The 15,925-nt window shown below is 37.5% G+C and overlaps 1 protein-coding gene across 2 annotated transcripts in view; it reads right to left on the bottom strand.

Annotated features, from left to right (window-relative positions):
- The window catches only part of PARD3B (par-3 family cell polarity regulator beta), a 427,129-nt gene that overhangs the window by 207,233 nt on the left and 203,971 nt on the right, over positions 1 to 15,925 (bottom strand). For both annotated transcript variants that reach the window (XM_074911133.1, XM_074911134.1), the window contains one exon: positions 3,311 to 3,496. In XM_074911133.1, the coding sequence (XP_074767234.1) occupies positions 3,311 to 3,496 (186 nt within the window). The remainder of the gene's footprint in view (positions 1 to 3,310; positions 3,497 to 15,925) is intronic.

Raw genomic sequence — 15,925 nt, 5'->3', positions numbered from 1 at the left:
TATACCATGCTTGATTTGAACAAATGCACATGTAGAAAATACTCCATTATTTCTATAATAACGGCTCTGCTGCATTTCAGTTGCAGTAGACAGCAAGTACCTGATTATCAGGAATGCATCACAAGTGAAAAGCCAAGATGTCTCGAGATGAACAAGGCTGAAATCCCTAAAGTTATGGGGAAAGATGATGCATTTAAACTCAGTCTAATGTTAGTTTTCTTCATGTGAAAGGCTCTGCATAATTATAAGTATCAAGTATTCTTAGTAACCTCTTATCTCAGGGATGATAAAAAGTAGACACTTCAAAAATTACAAAAGGAGATTAAGAAAGGACATAATGGTTCAATCAGCAAAAGCAACTGTTTTTATTCCTGCAGGATAGAGTGTTAGAATACCAACTAAGAACATTAAGGCATTTTTACTTCTTTCGGTTTTATAGCAACAGCAGTAAACAGGCAGAGTCTTACTGTAGCATGTATGATGCAAGATTAATTGATATTTTCTAAAACCTACAGCTAGGAAAAAAAATAAATCATAAAGTATAGAACTAAAGACTTCAATTTTTCCTTATTTTTTTAACAACTCCCTTATTGTACTTTGCAACGCCACTAACACATCAGAGCTAGATTAATGTGTTAATGTTTTGAAAAACACTAAAAAATGTTGGCCTCTCTTCAGACCTTTAGTTCAGACCAATAAGAGGTAACAGTAATCAACCAAATTTTTCTGCATCTCATACGTAACTTCATTCTAAAAAACACACTGGTGAAAGAAATTTAATGTATCAAAACCTTTATACAGCATTAGAAGGACTGAGCGTTTACTTCAGCAGTGAAGCAAATGTGTTGAAGTTCGATGTATTACATGTCTTCTTTTGAAGACAAGTGGTGACTGTATAGACAAGGGGATAAAGTTCCCCCTTGAATTAGCAAGATATCACAAAATCAGATCAAATTTTAAACTCTAAATGCAGAAGTGAGAAATACTGAATTCTTATGTCAGTGAGCATTCTGATTTCCTCCTGTAATAGTTTCCCAAGAAAACTTTGTACACTGAAAAGCAAATGCACAAGTCTAAATCCATAATATTCCATTTCAGAGAGTTACGATGAATAGCACAGGAAAATACTCTGGATGACTACCAGCTAGAAAGAAAGGCTTTTTATTTAAAAACTTGCTACAAGACGATATATTAAAATAAGTACATTTTAAATGTTTATGCACAAATATATGCATGCTTTTTAACTTGATACAAAAAATTCTATTATTTGTTAATACCCACTGATTATGTTTTGTTCTGTACAAAGGTCATTAGACAGGAGAAAGACAGCTGTTCTCCATGAATATGCAACAGTAAACTGGTTCTTAAGACATTGCCAAAATGACTGTATTCTGTGAGTACTTGTGTAAAACACATCGGAAGATTCTCTGAACAGTTCTGGCTGAAGCTAGAGCCTCAGCTACTATCTCATTTGCTCTGGAGTCTGCACTCAGATCTATTACTACACAGTTCTAATTCTAATTCTAATTCTAATTCTAATTCTAATTGGTGAGAGGGTTATAACAAGGTAGAATAAAGAATAGGTCACAGGACCACAGGTTATCACAAGACAAAAATAATCTTCCAGTCATGGTAACTAACTGTGCCAGTAGCTCATTTACTTAGGTGTGAGCTCAGAAGTCCTGCTTTATTGTTCTACAGACCCTTCAAACCAAAATTAACTGGAGTGAGTAACTATGGGAGAATAGAGAGTAGTAAACACACAAAGCCAGAAAGGGGGGTCTTACGTCACATCATAGGCACAAGTCAGGTAGCCAGCCTACTAATGCTGCCGCAGTATGGCTCCACAAACTTTGCTATTCAAACCAGTGAGTTTATTCGTGGCAATATACACTGTTACTGCAACTGGTGTGGACAATTACTCGCGGAAAGTAACGAGGGCAGCCTCATTTTCGCAGTAAAATGAGTTGTACTCTGTAGCAGACATGCACATAAATTGAGTTTATCTAGCCCTAATTTCACCAATCCTGCCTTAACTCATTTCTGATATATGCCAAGTAGATGACCTTACTCACGTGTCATTTAGCCCTGAGTTAACAACGGACAATGTTCTGAACAGCATGTACCAGGCTCAGTTATACCTGAGAAGATCCAAGCTTTGAAATAACTGTGGGACTGGGACAAGGAAATAATAGAAGCAGGGAAAGTACTAAACATTCACATCAAAGCTAAATCCTTGATTATTACTATTTACCAGCTGCTGTAAATAGATAATCATGGAAGTTTTAATGCTGCGAATTGTCTTACTCAGCAGGCTGATGTCAGTAGAGGAATTTACATACACTGAATTAAAAGGTATTTTTACAGAAAAGAGAACTGAAAGGAATTGCTGGGAGAACACAAAAGAAAAAAATTACATTATGGATCCACAAGAGTTGAACATACTAGCCCTGAAAGATTAAGGCTTTTGTTACTAATTTCAAGAAATTTACCTTTTCCAAGTTTTATTTGGGAAAAAATGCAGTAAACAGATTTCCTAAAAATTAGAAAATAATTCAAACACTTTGTAATCATAAAAATGTACAACAGTCCCTGTATAGTCCTTAGAGGGAGCAGAACAATTCATAATACTGTAATTTAACAATTTAATATTACCAATTCCATCCACCTCAAGAACAATCAGTAACTTCTGCACAATTGATGTCAGGCTCCACCAAGTCACATTTTTACTACAGTGGTAAAAATAATTTTGAATAAAAAAATGATGAGCTGTATTTTTATTTACAGTGTAAATTAAACACATAATCCTTAACCTTACAGAACTGTCAATTTCTAATTTTTGTTAAGAAGTTTGTCTTCTGATTGTTTTTTATAGGTCTGCCTCTATCAGGCTGGGAGAACCAAAGGCAGTGCAGGTAGACAACGAATGTAGATATCCAACTTTTCTGTCACTGAGCCTAGCAGCACACAAACTTTCTCATGCACTTCTGTGGGCTGTGGGGAAGTTGGGGGGCAGCCTTCTCCTTCTGCCCACCATCCTGGTACGCACCCATATCCTTCTCCTCCTTCCCCATCTTGTGCAGCATCCAACTGCCCCTCAAGGTTTCCACCAGTTCACTTTCCTTGTGGCAAACCCTACCACACACAGCACCAGAATCTTGGGACAAAACATTTGTAGATTTGCAGTTCGTCTCAAGGAATGAGTGAGAAAGGTATTTATTTCTAGAATGCTTATCAAGTGAGATTCAGTACTCAACATCGAAACGTTAGAATTCTGATGCAGTCACTGTCTGATGTGTTTCTTCCATACCTTAAAAGCAGCACCTCCGTGAATAACGGATTTAATGAAAATCCCAAGATCAGCTCCAGTCTCCCGAGATTTGTTGCCTTTTAGGCTCACACCAAGTCCAGCAGAGCCAGAATCATTCAGAGGAATCTCAAAGGTCAGCTGCTCTGTGGTTTCTGGAGAAAGAATACTGCAGTTTGGCTCTCCTTTCTGTTGGAGAAAGTAAGGATGAAAACATGGGTGAAAAGGGGGCAGAGACAATGCATAAACTAGTTGTATCCATAGGTTCATATGACAAGAAATAGTCCTCTTTTCCAGAAAGTAGATTGAGGAAGCAGCTGTATAACCAACAATGCATTTAGCTGACATTTTGTCACATGATCTGGCTTAAAATGTTATTTAATGATACCTACGAATATGCCTAAATAGAAGGTAAAATAGCTTAGTTCCACATGATATAAAACTGATGTTGTAGCAGAATATAAAAAAGACATTTATTTTAAACACAGCTGCATTAAAAATGTAAGCCATAAAACTCTCAACATCTTCACATGCAGCTCACAAACTGTAATGATAGTTGTACTGTTAAATCCCATTCCCCTCTGAAAATTGAGTTTAATTCTTAAAAAATTATCCTTCCCTTAAACCTGACTACAGCAGGAAGTTGGTGTAACAGAAGTGAAGGGTGAAAATTGAAAACACAGCAACTTCTTCTGCACTAACTCCCTTTGTACATACTTTTATTCCATAGAGGTTTGTGGGTTTTCTTCCCTTCTGGTATAGGTTGATCCCCAGATTCTTCCTAGATTAGACTGTTGTTTACAAGACTGCCAAGTCAAGTATCCATAGCGAGGTAAGATCAGAAAGAACTTTCTTCTACTGTATACTGTACCTGCAGTTTTGTAGGCTTTTATGTTGTCAGGGGGTGTGTGCGTGTGTCTGTTTTGGTTTTGTTAAAGCCGATTAGAATCATTAAATTAAACAAAATCAAATTCTTGCCTGAAATATTCATACTGGCACTCTACAAAAATAAACTAGGACAAGACGACCTACGATGGAGTAAAGCGTTAATGGAAAGTATTAGCGGAAAAGACCTTATGCATCACATCCGATTTTATTCGACTCTTCCTTCTCTGTATAAATCTAAGACAATGAATTAGTTTATGTTTCTTGTCATTTGGACATTTTCTGTTCTTTGTAACAGTGGTGTTAAAAAATTAATAGGAATAAACCTATGAAAAGGAAATACACAGAACAAGTCCAAGTTGAAAAAGATGACAGGGGTCTGCTTTCGAGGGTGTCAAAGTCTTACGTTAAATTGTTAAGGAGAGGCCACATGCAAGGAGGAATGTAGTAGCTGGGCCAATCCTCCTTTCACCTAACGAAAGATTGTTTCCAGAGACTAAGCTGCGGTACATCCAGTATCAGAGAAATTGTCAGCAAAGGTGCCAGCAATACAGATGTTTTCTCAGCAGCCAGAGTAGTCCCATATATTCATCTATTATGCTGTCTGACCAACAAGTATGATCACAGAACTAAGAGCAGAAATTATTATCCTGAAACAACAAAAAATTCGAAACAGTAACCACTAATTATAGTTTCATTTATTTCAGATGCCTTTTCAGCATGGGCTGAGAAACAGCGACTGGCCAGAGAGGAATTGAGTGAGCCAGAGAGCTACAACTACACACCTCAGTCCCAATATGCACCATGATCAAATTGTTTCTGGAATGTAACTACATGACATTAAGTCAACATAATTTGTCTAACTGCCAAATATAAAAATGACATAGCACCAACACTGACAGTTGTCCTGATGCCAACACTCATCTCCAGTACCTGTGTTACTCATTTGTGGGTTTGTCTTTGTTCACTAGAAGTAGACAATTCTCAGTTACGAATCTGTCACTTTTGTTTCTTAGCTGTGGATATAGAGACATTCTGAACTTAGTCCCCCCAAACCCCACAAATTCATACTTCTGTGAACAACACAGAATGATAATTTGTAAACACACCTGCTCTGATTTCCTTCAAAGGAATCAGTGTAAGAGAAAACCTCATTATTATTGGCCTTCTAAAATAAGCATTTTGCATTTAACTTTCTCAAGATTTTAGAGGAAAGATTCTTCTACCCAATCTTTTGTTTTTCAGAATGCACATATTTTTTGTCAGCTGATTCAGAAGTCTTAGATTAGAACTCTACTCGAATGGCACATCCTGCCCAGATTCGGACAGAAGAAATCTGTCTCAGAGCCCAAGACATGTGATGTCTCCTGCAGCCCTTCAGGACAATCTATTTTGTATTTCTTTCCTGTCTCCTAAGCAAGCAGTTCCTGTGTGCTGCTGCTATTCTTCCACTTTAACCCATGACACCTGCATCGGATCTTGTCCCTTCTGTATGTCAATACTGTGGTTTTGTCTTTCCCAGTACCATGAGGAAAGCAGTGAGGGGGGTTGTTACGTGTCCATGCCTACCTTCTCCACAGCAGCCACAAATTGCCTAATAATGTTACCTCAACATGAACTTGTACTTCATATAAAGCTGAATTTGGTCCCAATCAGATCAATTTTTAATGGGGATGGCAGAAAGTAAGTTCTGGCACAAAGGCTATTATTCTGGAAAAAACACAAACTTTCAAGGAAAAGGTGGCACAGTATTTTTGTCAAGAAAAAATTATGTATTTTTTTGTTAGCTTCTTTCTCGGGAGCATCTTACCTGTTTCACTTTAAGCTCCAAGAGGTACATTAATTTCAGATTTAGGATTTCATGCATTTGTTAACACAAACGTGTAAAAAGCCAAAGACAACAGGATCTATACGTGTCCCTCAAGCCAATATATGAAAACAAAACTAGGCAGATGAGTCTGTCTGAAATTAAGTCAAGCACTCTAATCAATACCATTCTCACTTGTACTACTGCTTTTGTCTCTGACCCACCCATGGCACTAATGACAAGGCTTTGGCAGTGTTGGGAGTGGTGGGAGGAGGATGCTGTCCCCTTCTCTGCAGCATGGGCACAGGCTCCGCAGCAGCACTGTGCTCAGCTCTAGGCTTCAAGAAACAAGTTGGAGGGATTCCAGAGGACAGCAATCTAACAACCTTGTTTAACCTGGTAGGGGGGAAGCAAGCCTAAAAGAGGACATAATAATAGTCTTCAAAACACTTTACAGTAGCATTTTTTCCCTTTTTCTTTGCAGGCAATTGTTGACATAAGAAATAACTCAAATAGCAGGCAAGGAAATGTCAGTGGGTCTCAAAGAAGACCTTTGCCCTTGATATCTGGGGAAAAAAAGGCTGACTCGGTGGTCACTAGAACACTCCCACTATAAACTTACTGAGATAAAGGTATTACATAATTTTTCAGTGTTATTTCTCATACAAATAAATTGCTAAAAGCAGAGCAATTAAAAAAAGTAACAGAGTTGTTCAGTGGTCTATAGTATCTCCCAACTTCCTTTAACGTAACTCTGCAGTGCATTAGCTCTTGTTAAGTAACTCCCAGATCGCTGTCTGCATACCTGGATGCCTGCATCTATCAGACATTAAGATGTACTCAGCAGGACACCAGACAAGTACAGTAAATTTTTGTCAGTATTTTGTTTCCTCTGCTTTGTTTAGCGTCTAATTTGGAATCCATAACATTTGACTTCCATTTTCCTTGCTAGAGTACTCTGGGAAACAGATAATTTCATAATACAAACACTCCGTAAATTTAATTTAAGTTTAAAAAACAGCTGCTTTTACCTACTTCTGGAGAACTCTCTAGTGTTCCTTAAAGTCCTTCACAACTGTTTGTTGTACAACATAGTTCAATTACCATAAAAATCTCTAGCCAGGATCCAGCAAAAGTCAATTTAAAATTAAAGCTGAACTTTGTTTAATACTACTATCAAAAATTTGCTATTCACCCTTCCTCACGGTTAACATTACAATGATTTCACAAGGATGGGTAACAGGAAAGATGCACATCCACAAACCAATGATGAATTCATTTTAAGATCAACTAAACCCTGTCTTTATTTGCTTAAAATTTTCATTTGCTACTTGTTGTATGACATCTGATAACAAATGCCTGGCAGTCGGTCTATATCATCAAGGCTCTTTGGTGCAAATAAGAGACTGAAAACTTTTATTTGTGAGAAAATGTGAGAAGCAGCAGAAAGGAGGAAAACCACAGGAGAAATAAAAAAGGGATGAACAGAACTTAGAAAAGTGATTTCATCCTATACTTGCTAAATAGCTTCAAATTATTATCCTGATGGTAGTGCTCTTCCCAAGGAAAGCCTTTTCTCTGATGACCAAAAAGAGCCCAGCCATCCTTCAGTCAACATCTCATCCATTAACTGCTTCATTTGGGCAACTAATTTCATGAGCGATGGTCCCTGTTCCTAGAATATGCAGGTATGACTATTACATGCTGCTAGTGATTCGAAGAGCTGGATTCCCACTGCCTCTTTTTCCCTGACTTTGCTAAAACATTATCCCAAGACAACAATACTTTACAACAGAGCAACCACCATCGGCTGAATTATGGTCTAGTAAAGAAGTGCTCTCCAATGCACTAAACCTTGAATTCTATTAGAAATACTTCTTACCTCAAGATTATCCTAGAATCCGATTTCACTCAAACACAGAATGAATGAAATGAACTGTGACACGAACATGTTTCTAGCCCGGGAAAAACTTACAGTTTAACGTTATAAATTACTCAGCCAACAATCACGTTGTGTATTTTCCACAACAAATGTATCACACCTCAACACTTCAGGCATTAAATGACAGTATATCACTGAAGTTATTCCCTACTGCAGACATAGGTAAGTAACTCAATGGTACCATGATAAATAAGAAATCTTCACATAAATCAACGTTCAGGTAGCCAAGTGATGAGACCTCAAGATGGCTAGAGCTTTGAGGTGGCCTTGCCTGTACTCTTCCTTTAAGACAGGTACAATGAAGACAGCAAAAGGGATTTTAAAATCTTAAGTATTAATAAAACATACTTAACCACAAAACAGGTTAAAGTTGGAAAGAAAAAAAAAATAAAAAAATAAAAAGACTTGAAAAATCAATCTCCACTGCTCACTTTGTCCTTGCCACTGCTGACTTTGTGCTTGTTGGGCAGATACTTCTTTCAGCTTTGCTAAATCTTAAATCATATGCACATCTCTCTTTCTGGTCCCCTCTGAAGCCTGAAGATGTTTGTTCCCTACTATTTCTAAGAGTCTGCCAGCCTCAGCTCCTGCTGCAAAGCTCCGTCCTGGTTGTGCCACCCAGCACTCCAGACAGTTCCTGAGCACTCTCAACTGCCTAGGGCAGACAACAATCTCCTCTCCTTCTCCAGGTGGTTTCTCCTGGACCTGAATGCAGCAGTTAGAAGAAGTTTAAGAAGCAATCTTTCTGCTTGCCGTCCAGACTGAGCCGTTAAACGGAACAGAGCAAACAACCCAACAGATACCATCCCTCACAAGGGAAATCAGGGCAGGAATGTTTTAATCTACCACGATACCTGCATAGAACTTCAGTAAAATCAACTGTGATATTTACTGAATCACTACAACCCAGACATAGGAGTTCAGAAGAGTTTATATGAAGGTGAGAGAATCCAGAGTTTGCTAGGTTTGACAGCAGAAAGCCCTAAGAATATGTACTAAATAACATGCAGCAATGCAGATTGAAAACCTTTATCTAAGGGTCTCAGGATACATTTGATTTATTGATGTTCTGCCAATGATTTTATTTAAATTTTAGAAACACATCTATACCTCAGGAGTCTGATTTCTTAATTAAAAGGCTATAATAAAGAATTCTTAAAACAACCTAAAATTTTCCTGGCATGTAATTCTCACCAACAACTACTCAATATTTTGAATAACAGATAGAATATACTTTTAGCCAATTTCTCTTACTCCCGCAACATACAAAAACTGCTCAGTCACCAGTACAAACAGAACTGTAACCTTTGAAAAAAAGTACTGTGCATTATATTCTTCCCCTTTCTACTTAGTTCATGGTTATATCTATTCAATATTGTGTCAATCCTCTGTCTGCCATGGGACACCACTTTGAATTAGTCCTTTTATTTAATCTTACAATGCCTGTTCTCATTGACCACGGCACTTTTGATCTGTGGATTTATGATAATTTAACGCATATCTCTCACTGGAAAAAGCCTTATTTATCCCTATTGTTCTTTTGCCAAAAGAGAAGCTTACAAAAAAAAAATTAGCTCCCACTTAAGGCAGGAAGGAAATAGCATTTGTTTAACACAACAAGAGACCTTTCAGTACCTGTCTGCTGCCCTTGACCAACACACTATTATGGTTTCTCAATATGCTGGCTGCCCCTTGCCTGGCTGCTCATTTCTGATAAGAGATGCCAACTCCCTGGAGTGCCATTCAGAGCTGAGAGCAAAAGGCAAGAGACCCAGGAGGGTTATTTTCAAAGGCTTATGAAGGAAATAAGACATTTACATGCTTTTGCAATTATTTTAAGAAAAAAAAAAAAACTGTAAAAGTTAAAGAGCAGCATTTAAATTGTGGCACCACATAACTATTATTGGCAGAAAAGCCTGAAAAGAAGATACCTCCTTATTTGCACTATTCTCTATGTTTCTTCCAAGAGCCTAGCCAGAATTAAGAAATACTTTACTGACAGCTCAGTCATTCACTCACTATAAAATCCACAGCGTATTTTGCAAAAGATATACAGTAACGCTCTTGAAAATAATACTCGAAGGTAATGCACTGCTATAATCTTGTCACGATCTAGTAAACTGAAGTCACTGCTGCATGTATTCATCTTCAGCAGTTCTGACAGATGCTTTCATACTGGCTTCTTTAAAGTCTGTATTCTGTACCGCAATAAAAGCTAAATGGTCACTAATGGCACACCCTGCTAAGACAAAAAAAGCCAATAGCAAATCCATGGAGATATATTATACTGTATTTGAATACTTTTTACATTAACACAGTACACTACAAATTTGTGTCATATTAGATAGAATGGTTCTGCTTTGAATTATGTAGATTCTCTGGAATCAAGCTTCAAAAACTGACAAAACTAGATTCAGCCCTTCATCCAAAGCAGATACATCGCATTTCACAGTTTACTATTTGATGTCACGGGACACTTCAAAAATGGAGAACCTCCGGTTTGCTTGACATGGCTATTTGAGATCCCATAGCAAGTTTCACCCACGAAAATGGTTTGCCTTTGCAAGAGTTTTGTAATGTGGTGTTGCATTGCTCTTCAACTTTCAAAAATGCAGTCCCATTTAGTATTTTAAGTTACATAACTGCAGGAAATAGAGGGAGAAAAATTAACTAGTTCAGCCCTCAATCAAGGTATGCCCCACTGCGAAAACATCCATTTTCATCCCACGTATGGGGTTAGCCATGTCCTTAAGCAACCTACTGAGCTGCAGCCTTATGCAGTTAATACACTCGACCACTTAGATCCTAAAATCTTATCACTCATGAAGGTGGAAGAAGGTGCATGGTATTTTCAGGGTGAATTTAGGATGGCTGTTACTATATGCTCTCAGAATATGTTCTGGGCAAAAAGGTCACAACATTGTGATGTACAAATCCAACTCTTTACTTGATTTACTGGTTACTGTTTTAAAGGGATGGTAACCAAAGCAATAAGCAGTGTATAATTCTTCTATGTCTACTTCAAACACCACATGCACACGTTTTACATTAAGTCAGCCTAGGAAAACTTTTATAGATTCTAAGGCAGAGAGACTTAAATATTTTCATATGGTATATGGAATAAATCAGGAGACTCTTGTAAATGGCAAGGTACTACAGTTGCCAGTAAGATTTAAGAAAAAACAAAGTATTTTGGCAATATTATATGCAAATACTGTAAATTAGATAAATGTACCTGAAATGCATGAAGACTCGATTTCTGTTAAGAGCTAGATTTTACACGCCTCTATTCTGATGTACACATACTTTTATTTCATAGGTTAAAGTGGGCTGCCAAACAATTCTGAACAACATCAGAGCTGAGACTGATGCTATTAAGTAAACAGTATTCATTTCCCAACGCTCTGAGGTAGGGTTCCTCAACACAGGAGTTTTGGGCGGTAATCCTGTAGGCAAATACAATATCTCATGGTATGAGTAACGTTAAGCTTTTCCCTCCTTGTCTCCACTCTAACTTTTTCTTTACCAGCAGGCAGAGCACCATCAAAGGTTCTTGTACGCAATAAGTGCTATGACCAGAGCTTTCAGACCACCTTGGATTTGCTGGAAAATAGGAAGAGTGGGATCTGGGAGTCAAATCATTGCTGGATCGTAACACTTTGATGGTCTTGATAGAGAAAGCAATGGTAGACCAGATGCAATAAGGTCTCTGCAGCCTCGAAAAGGCTGACTACCACTATCACATGGAAAAACACAGTAAACATGTTTGCTGTCTTGGTAGCTATATTGGCACTTCACAGCATATGAGAGTTCATTCTGCCATTGCAAAATTGTTGGATCTGGTTTAAATAATTAAAAAACCAACCGTTTTTTAAAGATACATGAAGTGTTTAAGCATTTTATTGCCCTTTGGCAAGTTAGGGAGTCCCACCAAAACCCAGGATAAATAAAGGAATACTTTTTGCCACACCCCCTGTTCACTGTAGACTGTCACGTTCCTTCTAAACAGTGATTTCTTACCGACTTTTATAACAAGCCCTGTAACTAATCAACAAACCTCAGTGCACAGTTTCCAGTACTCTAAGCTACAATGAACTAGTAACCGTCTCCTGAAATACATAATGAAAGCTGAAAATCTTCAAGGGGCTGCACTACACAATGTTTTCACTCTAAAAAAGATACATTTGTGTAGACACAACCTACACTAATTTCTCAACTATTCTAGATAAAAAGAATCTACAAGCCCCAAAAGAAACACTTTCCTTGAAAAGTTCTTCGGAAGAAAACAGGACTTTTAAAAATCTACATAGTTTATAAAGTTAGTCAAGATGAAAGGTGCCCTGTGTATTCACAATACCATTCTATTCATTATGTAGAATAATTCCAGAACTGAATCTTGTGTATGTTATTAAAATCCAATATATGTATACTGACTTTTTTTCTCCCTATCAGATTCTTCCTTTGAATAGAGATAACATAACGGAGCATTGGTACTTGTTGGAATCACTTTCTGACTGAAATTATTTGAGGATCTGTGGTTAACTCAGCACTAGAATCATTGGGTTGACCTACAAAAAAAAGGTGCAAAAATGATTAAGTCTAGGATGAAATTGCACCTACTATTTCCTGCACATAAAAAAGCAAGAAACAATTAAAAGGAAGTAATAGAAATTAAGCTCTGAATATTAAAAACAAAAAGGACAACACTTCAGGCAAACAAGCTCTCCTTCAGGCACAGAAGTTCAAGGTAGTGGAAGGAATTAACTAGAGAAAGACTGAAACATAGAAGTTAATCACATGGTAAGCAGAAAAACTGCTTAATTGTGCTTCCCACTCATCCTGCTTCCTTCTATCCTGTATAGTACATGTGTAAAAAAAGACTCAGAGTTAAAGATCAACTGCAAGATTATATACATTGTTGTTCTTGTAGCTTTTGTTATAAAAATGCTGGTTTGCTCCCTTGCCTCCTCCATTCTTCAGGGTTCAGTAAATATGCCAAGAAACCACAGAAACAGTGATTGCAGTTGAAACTGGTAAGTCAAAGCTATCTTTAAAACAAAAACATAAAGCATTAGTAAAAGCTTACACTATATATGTCCTCTAACTTAAAGAAAAATGCATCGAAATATTTTTGGTGCAGTATTATTTCTGGCAATTGCAGAACAGCCACATTCCTCTGCTAATGTGTGTAATATCCACCATCCTAAAGGCTCATGAAAAATAATAATAATAAAGAATTGCATAGGGTCATGGCACAGCATGGGTTACACCAGAGCTGTTCTCATTCAAGTAGCTTTGCTTGTTTTACCATTGCAGGGATAAAGAAAGAAAAGGGAGAGTAAGTGATCTTTATAACATTATTAAAAGAAATGGCACCTTCAGATCACACATTTTCCTTGGAGAAAAACCAAGATGCAACAAACACACATGATCAAAACGTTGTATTTTGAAGACACAATAGAATGATAGCCACAGTTTGATGTATTCCATTTACTCTGATAAGAGCTAGAAAATCCAAACTTATTAAGTCAGTTTCTCTCTGTATATTCACCATCCTTTAGAAAAAAATCAGTGTTACACAGTTTAAAACCCAAATGCACCTTAAAGAATGCACTAATCACCGGCCACTCTGTAGACTGTGGTAATTAAGTGAATCAAGATCTTCCCCTGAGTTTTGGAATCAGCTCCTTACTCAGCTGCTACATTGTCAACAGCTGGCATGAATTACTGGGAACATTTGGCTAACAGGATAATAAGAAGGACAGCCTGTGGTTGGTCCAAATTCTACTTCACTGATCTGCTTCAATTAAAAAAAAAAATATCTCGTTAGATCCTCCTTTTTTTTTATAAGCAATAACAATGCTACAAAGATTGGGTTTTCTCCTTTATTCCCTCGTTATGTGCAAACAATAGAACTGTACAACTCTCAGATGTTGCATGGGCTAGAGTAACTGAAGCCCCAGTTCCCTATAATTTAATAATGCCTGTTTGCAACACTGATTCATCCTCACCCATATCACATCTCTCTCTTGGTTGGCACGGTAGAGGTTTGCTACTCTGAATATATTTTTCTACTTGCTAGCAATTCATCAGCACAGATCACGGCAACAAAACCCTCAAACTCTGCTCCATCTAGCTTGCTGAAGAGAAAATATTCATGAGACCAAGCTTTTCCCAAACTGCAGCTTTGTGGCAAGGTAAAGTCAAATTATGTATTTACAGAGCCAGGCAACCTAATGCCAAATGCTGTTACTTTGGTACATAATTTGCTTTGTGCCCATGCAGCTACCAAATTCTCTCCAGTAATCAGTGTAAGAGCCCAGTTCTGGTGAAGCAACATGCTCAGAAGTGGTTTGTTGCATGGTGTCTAGTGGGTCCAACTTCCAGAGGCATCTTTTCCTTTCCACACATGACAGGGAGTCTAAAGAAAACAGCTTCTCAGATTGCAGTCCCTGGAGAACTCCTCAAATCAAGAACAAGACTGATTTAAAGCAATTACCCTATTATTGCCAGGCATTAACAAAACCCCCAAGCAGTTCGGTAAACTGCATGCACGTTACATAGAGCATTTAGTTACAGCTGTCCTTGAAAAATATTGGATTATCCACTGCCTTTCCTTCCTAAAACAAACATTTAAAGTGCTGTCTTTTTTCTCCTCTTTGATCAAAATAGCACTGTAACTTTTGAGGTAGCAGAGGATTAGGCCAGTGTAGTATCATGGCTAAAGCTAAAAACAAACAAAAAAACAAACCAATTTTTTTTGTTTGTTTTGTTTTCATCTTTGCTGAGACTATTCTCAGATATGAATTCTAACAAGCATCATGCTAGTATCAACATCTGGTAGCTTAGTGGTATGGTAACCCACACTTCTGCCACGAGCAGATGTTGCTGAAAGGCTTTTTAATTTAGAAGGCCTGGTTCCATAAAATTATCTAATGTATTTCAGTAACTCACATTTGTACAATATTGTACTTGATTGGGATAACAAGAAACACAGAACGGTATTAGAATTCACATATCATCACCCTTACAGTGAGGGCCATCACTTGTGCATCATTCTTTTGCAGAGAAAGCAATCTAGGCGAAGGTCAAGCCAGCAGGATAAATGTGGCTACTTTCTGGATTTCAATCATGCCAGTCATAAGTAAATCACTTTTTGAAAGGTAGTTAATCCTTGCTGTAGGGGCTAGCATTTAATAGCAGGCAACTGTGGCAGGTAAAAATTATAAATAGCTTTCAGATTATTCCAGTCTTTTATACCCACACACAGTTACAGTGGTTTCCAGAGAATCTGTACTATGACAATAAAGAATCATGTACAGTGTTGGAGGAACGGTAAAGAGAAAAGAACAATAGATACCTTTTTTTTTTAAGTACATTTTCCAAGTAATGTGTTTTATAATTTAAAAAACCCACCAGAAAAACTGTTGATGGGTAGCCTTTTCAAAAAATAAGCTCTTATTTAGAAGAGTTGATGGAAGAAAAGAAATCCTAAATATAATAGATAATTGACTACTTTCAGACTCAGACATCCCCCTCCAATCCACACAGACACTGACTCTACAGCTCAGGGCTCAATAAACAAGAGCATTAAAATGACTGGCTTTGGTGCTTTGGGAATCACTGAAAATGAATGACCAATTACAGGGCTGAAAATATTATACCATTATACTCAAAGATTACACAATAAAAAAGGAAAACGAAAACAAAAATAGTTTTGTTAGGACACCTGACAATTGTTCTACTACAGGAAAAAGTGGGCACCAGCAGCACAAGAAGAAAGGCTCACATGAGAGAATCTGAACTCCCCTCCAGCTTCTTATCCTACCATAAGACAGCAGAAACCCTTACCTCAACAAGATCCAACCGGTAACAAGGAAACAAGAGGAAAACTGTCAGCAGTGTTTTGTGAGGAAACATAATGGGGGATTTCTGCAGAAGATCCTACTAACAGTCTAAAGCAAAAGGAAAAGCATCTTAAGAA

The sequence above is a fragment of the Athene noctua genome, chromosome 7 (genome assembly GCF_965140245.1).
Source record: "Athene noctua chromosome 7, bAthNoc1.hap1.1, whole genome shotgun sequence".
NCBI lineage: Eukaryota > Metazoa > Chordata > Aves > Strigiformes > Strigidae > Athene > Athene noctua.
Note: the sequence above shows the minus strand (reverse complement) of the source record. Positions and strands in the feature narration are given on the sequence as shown.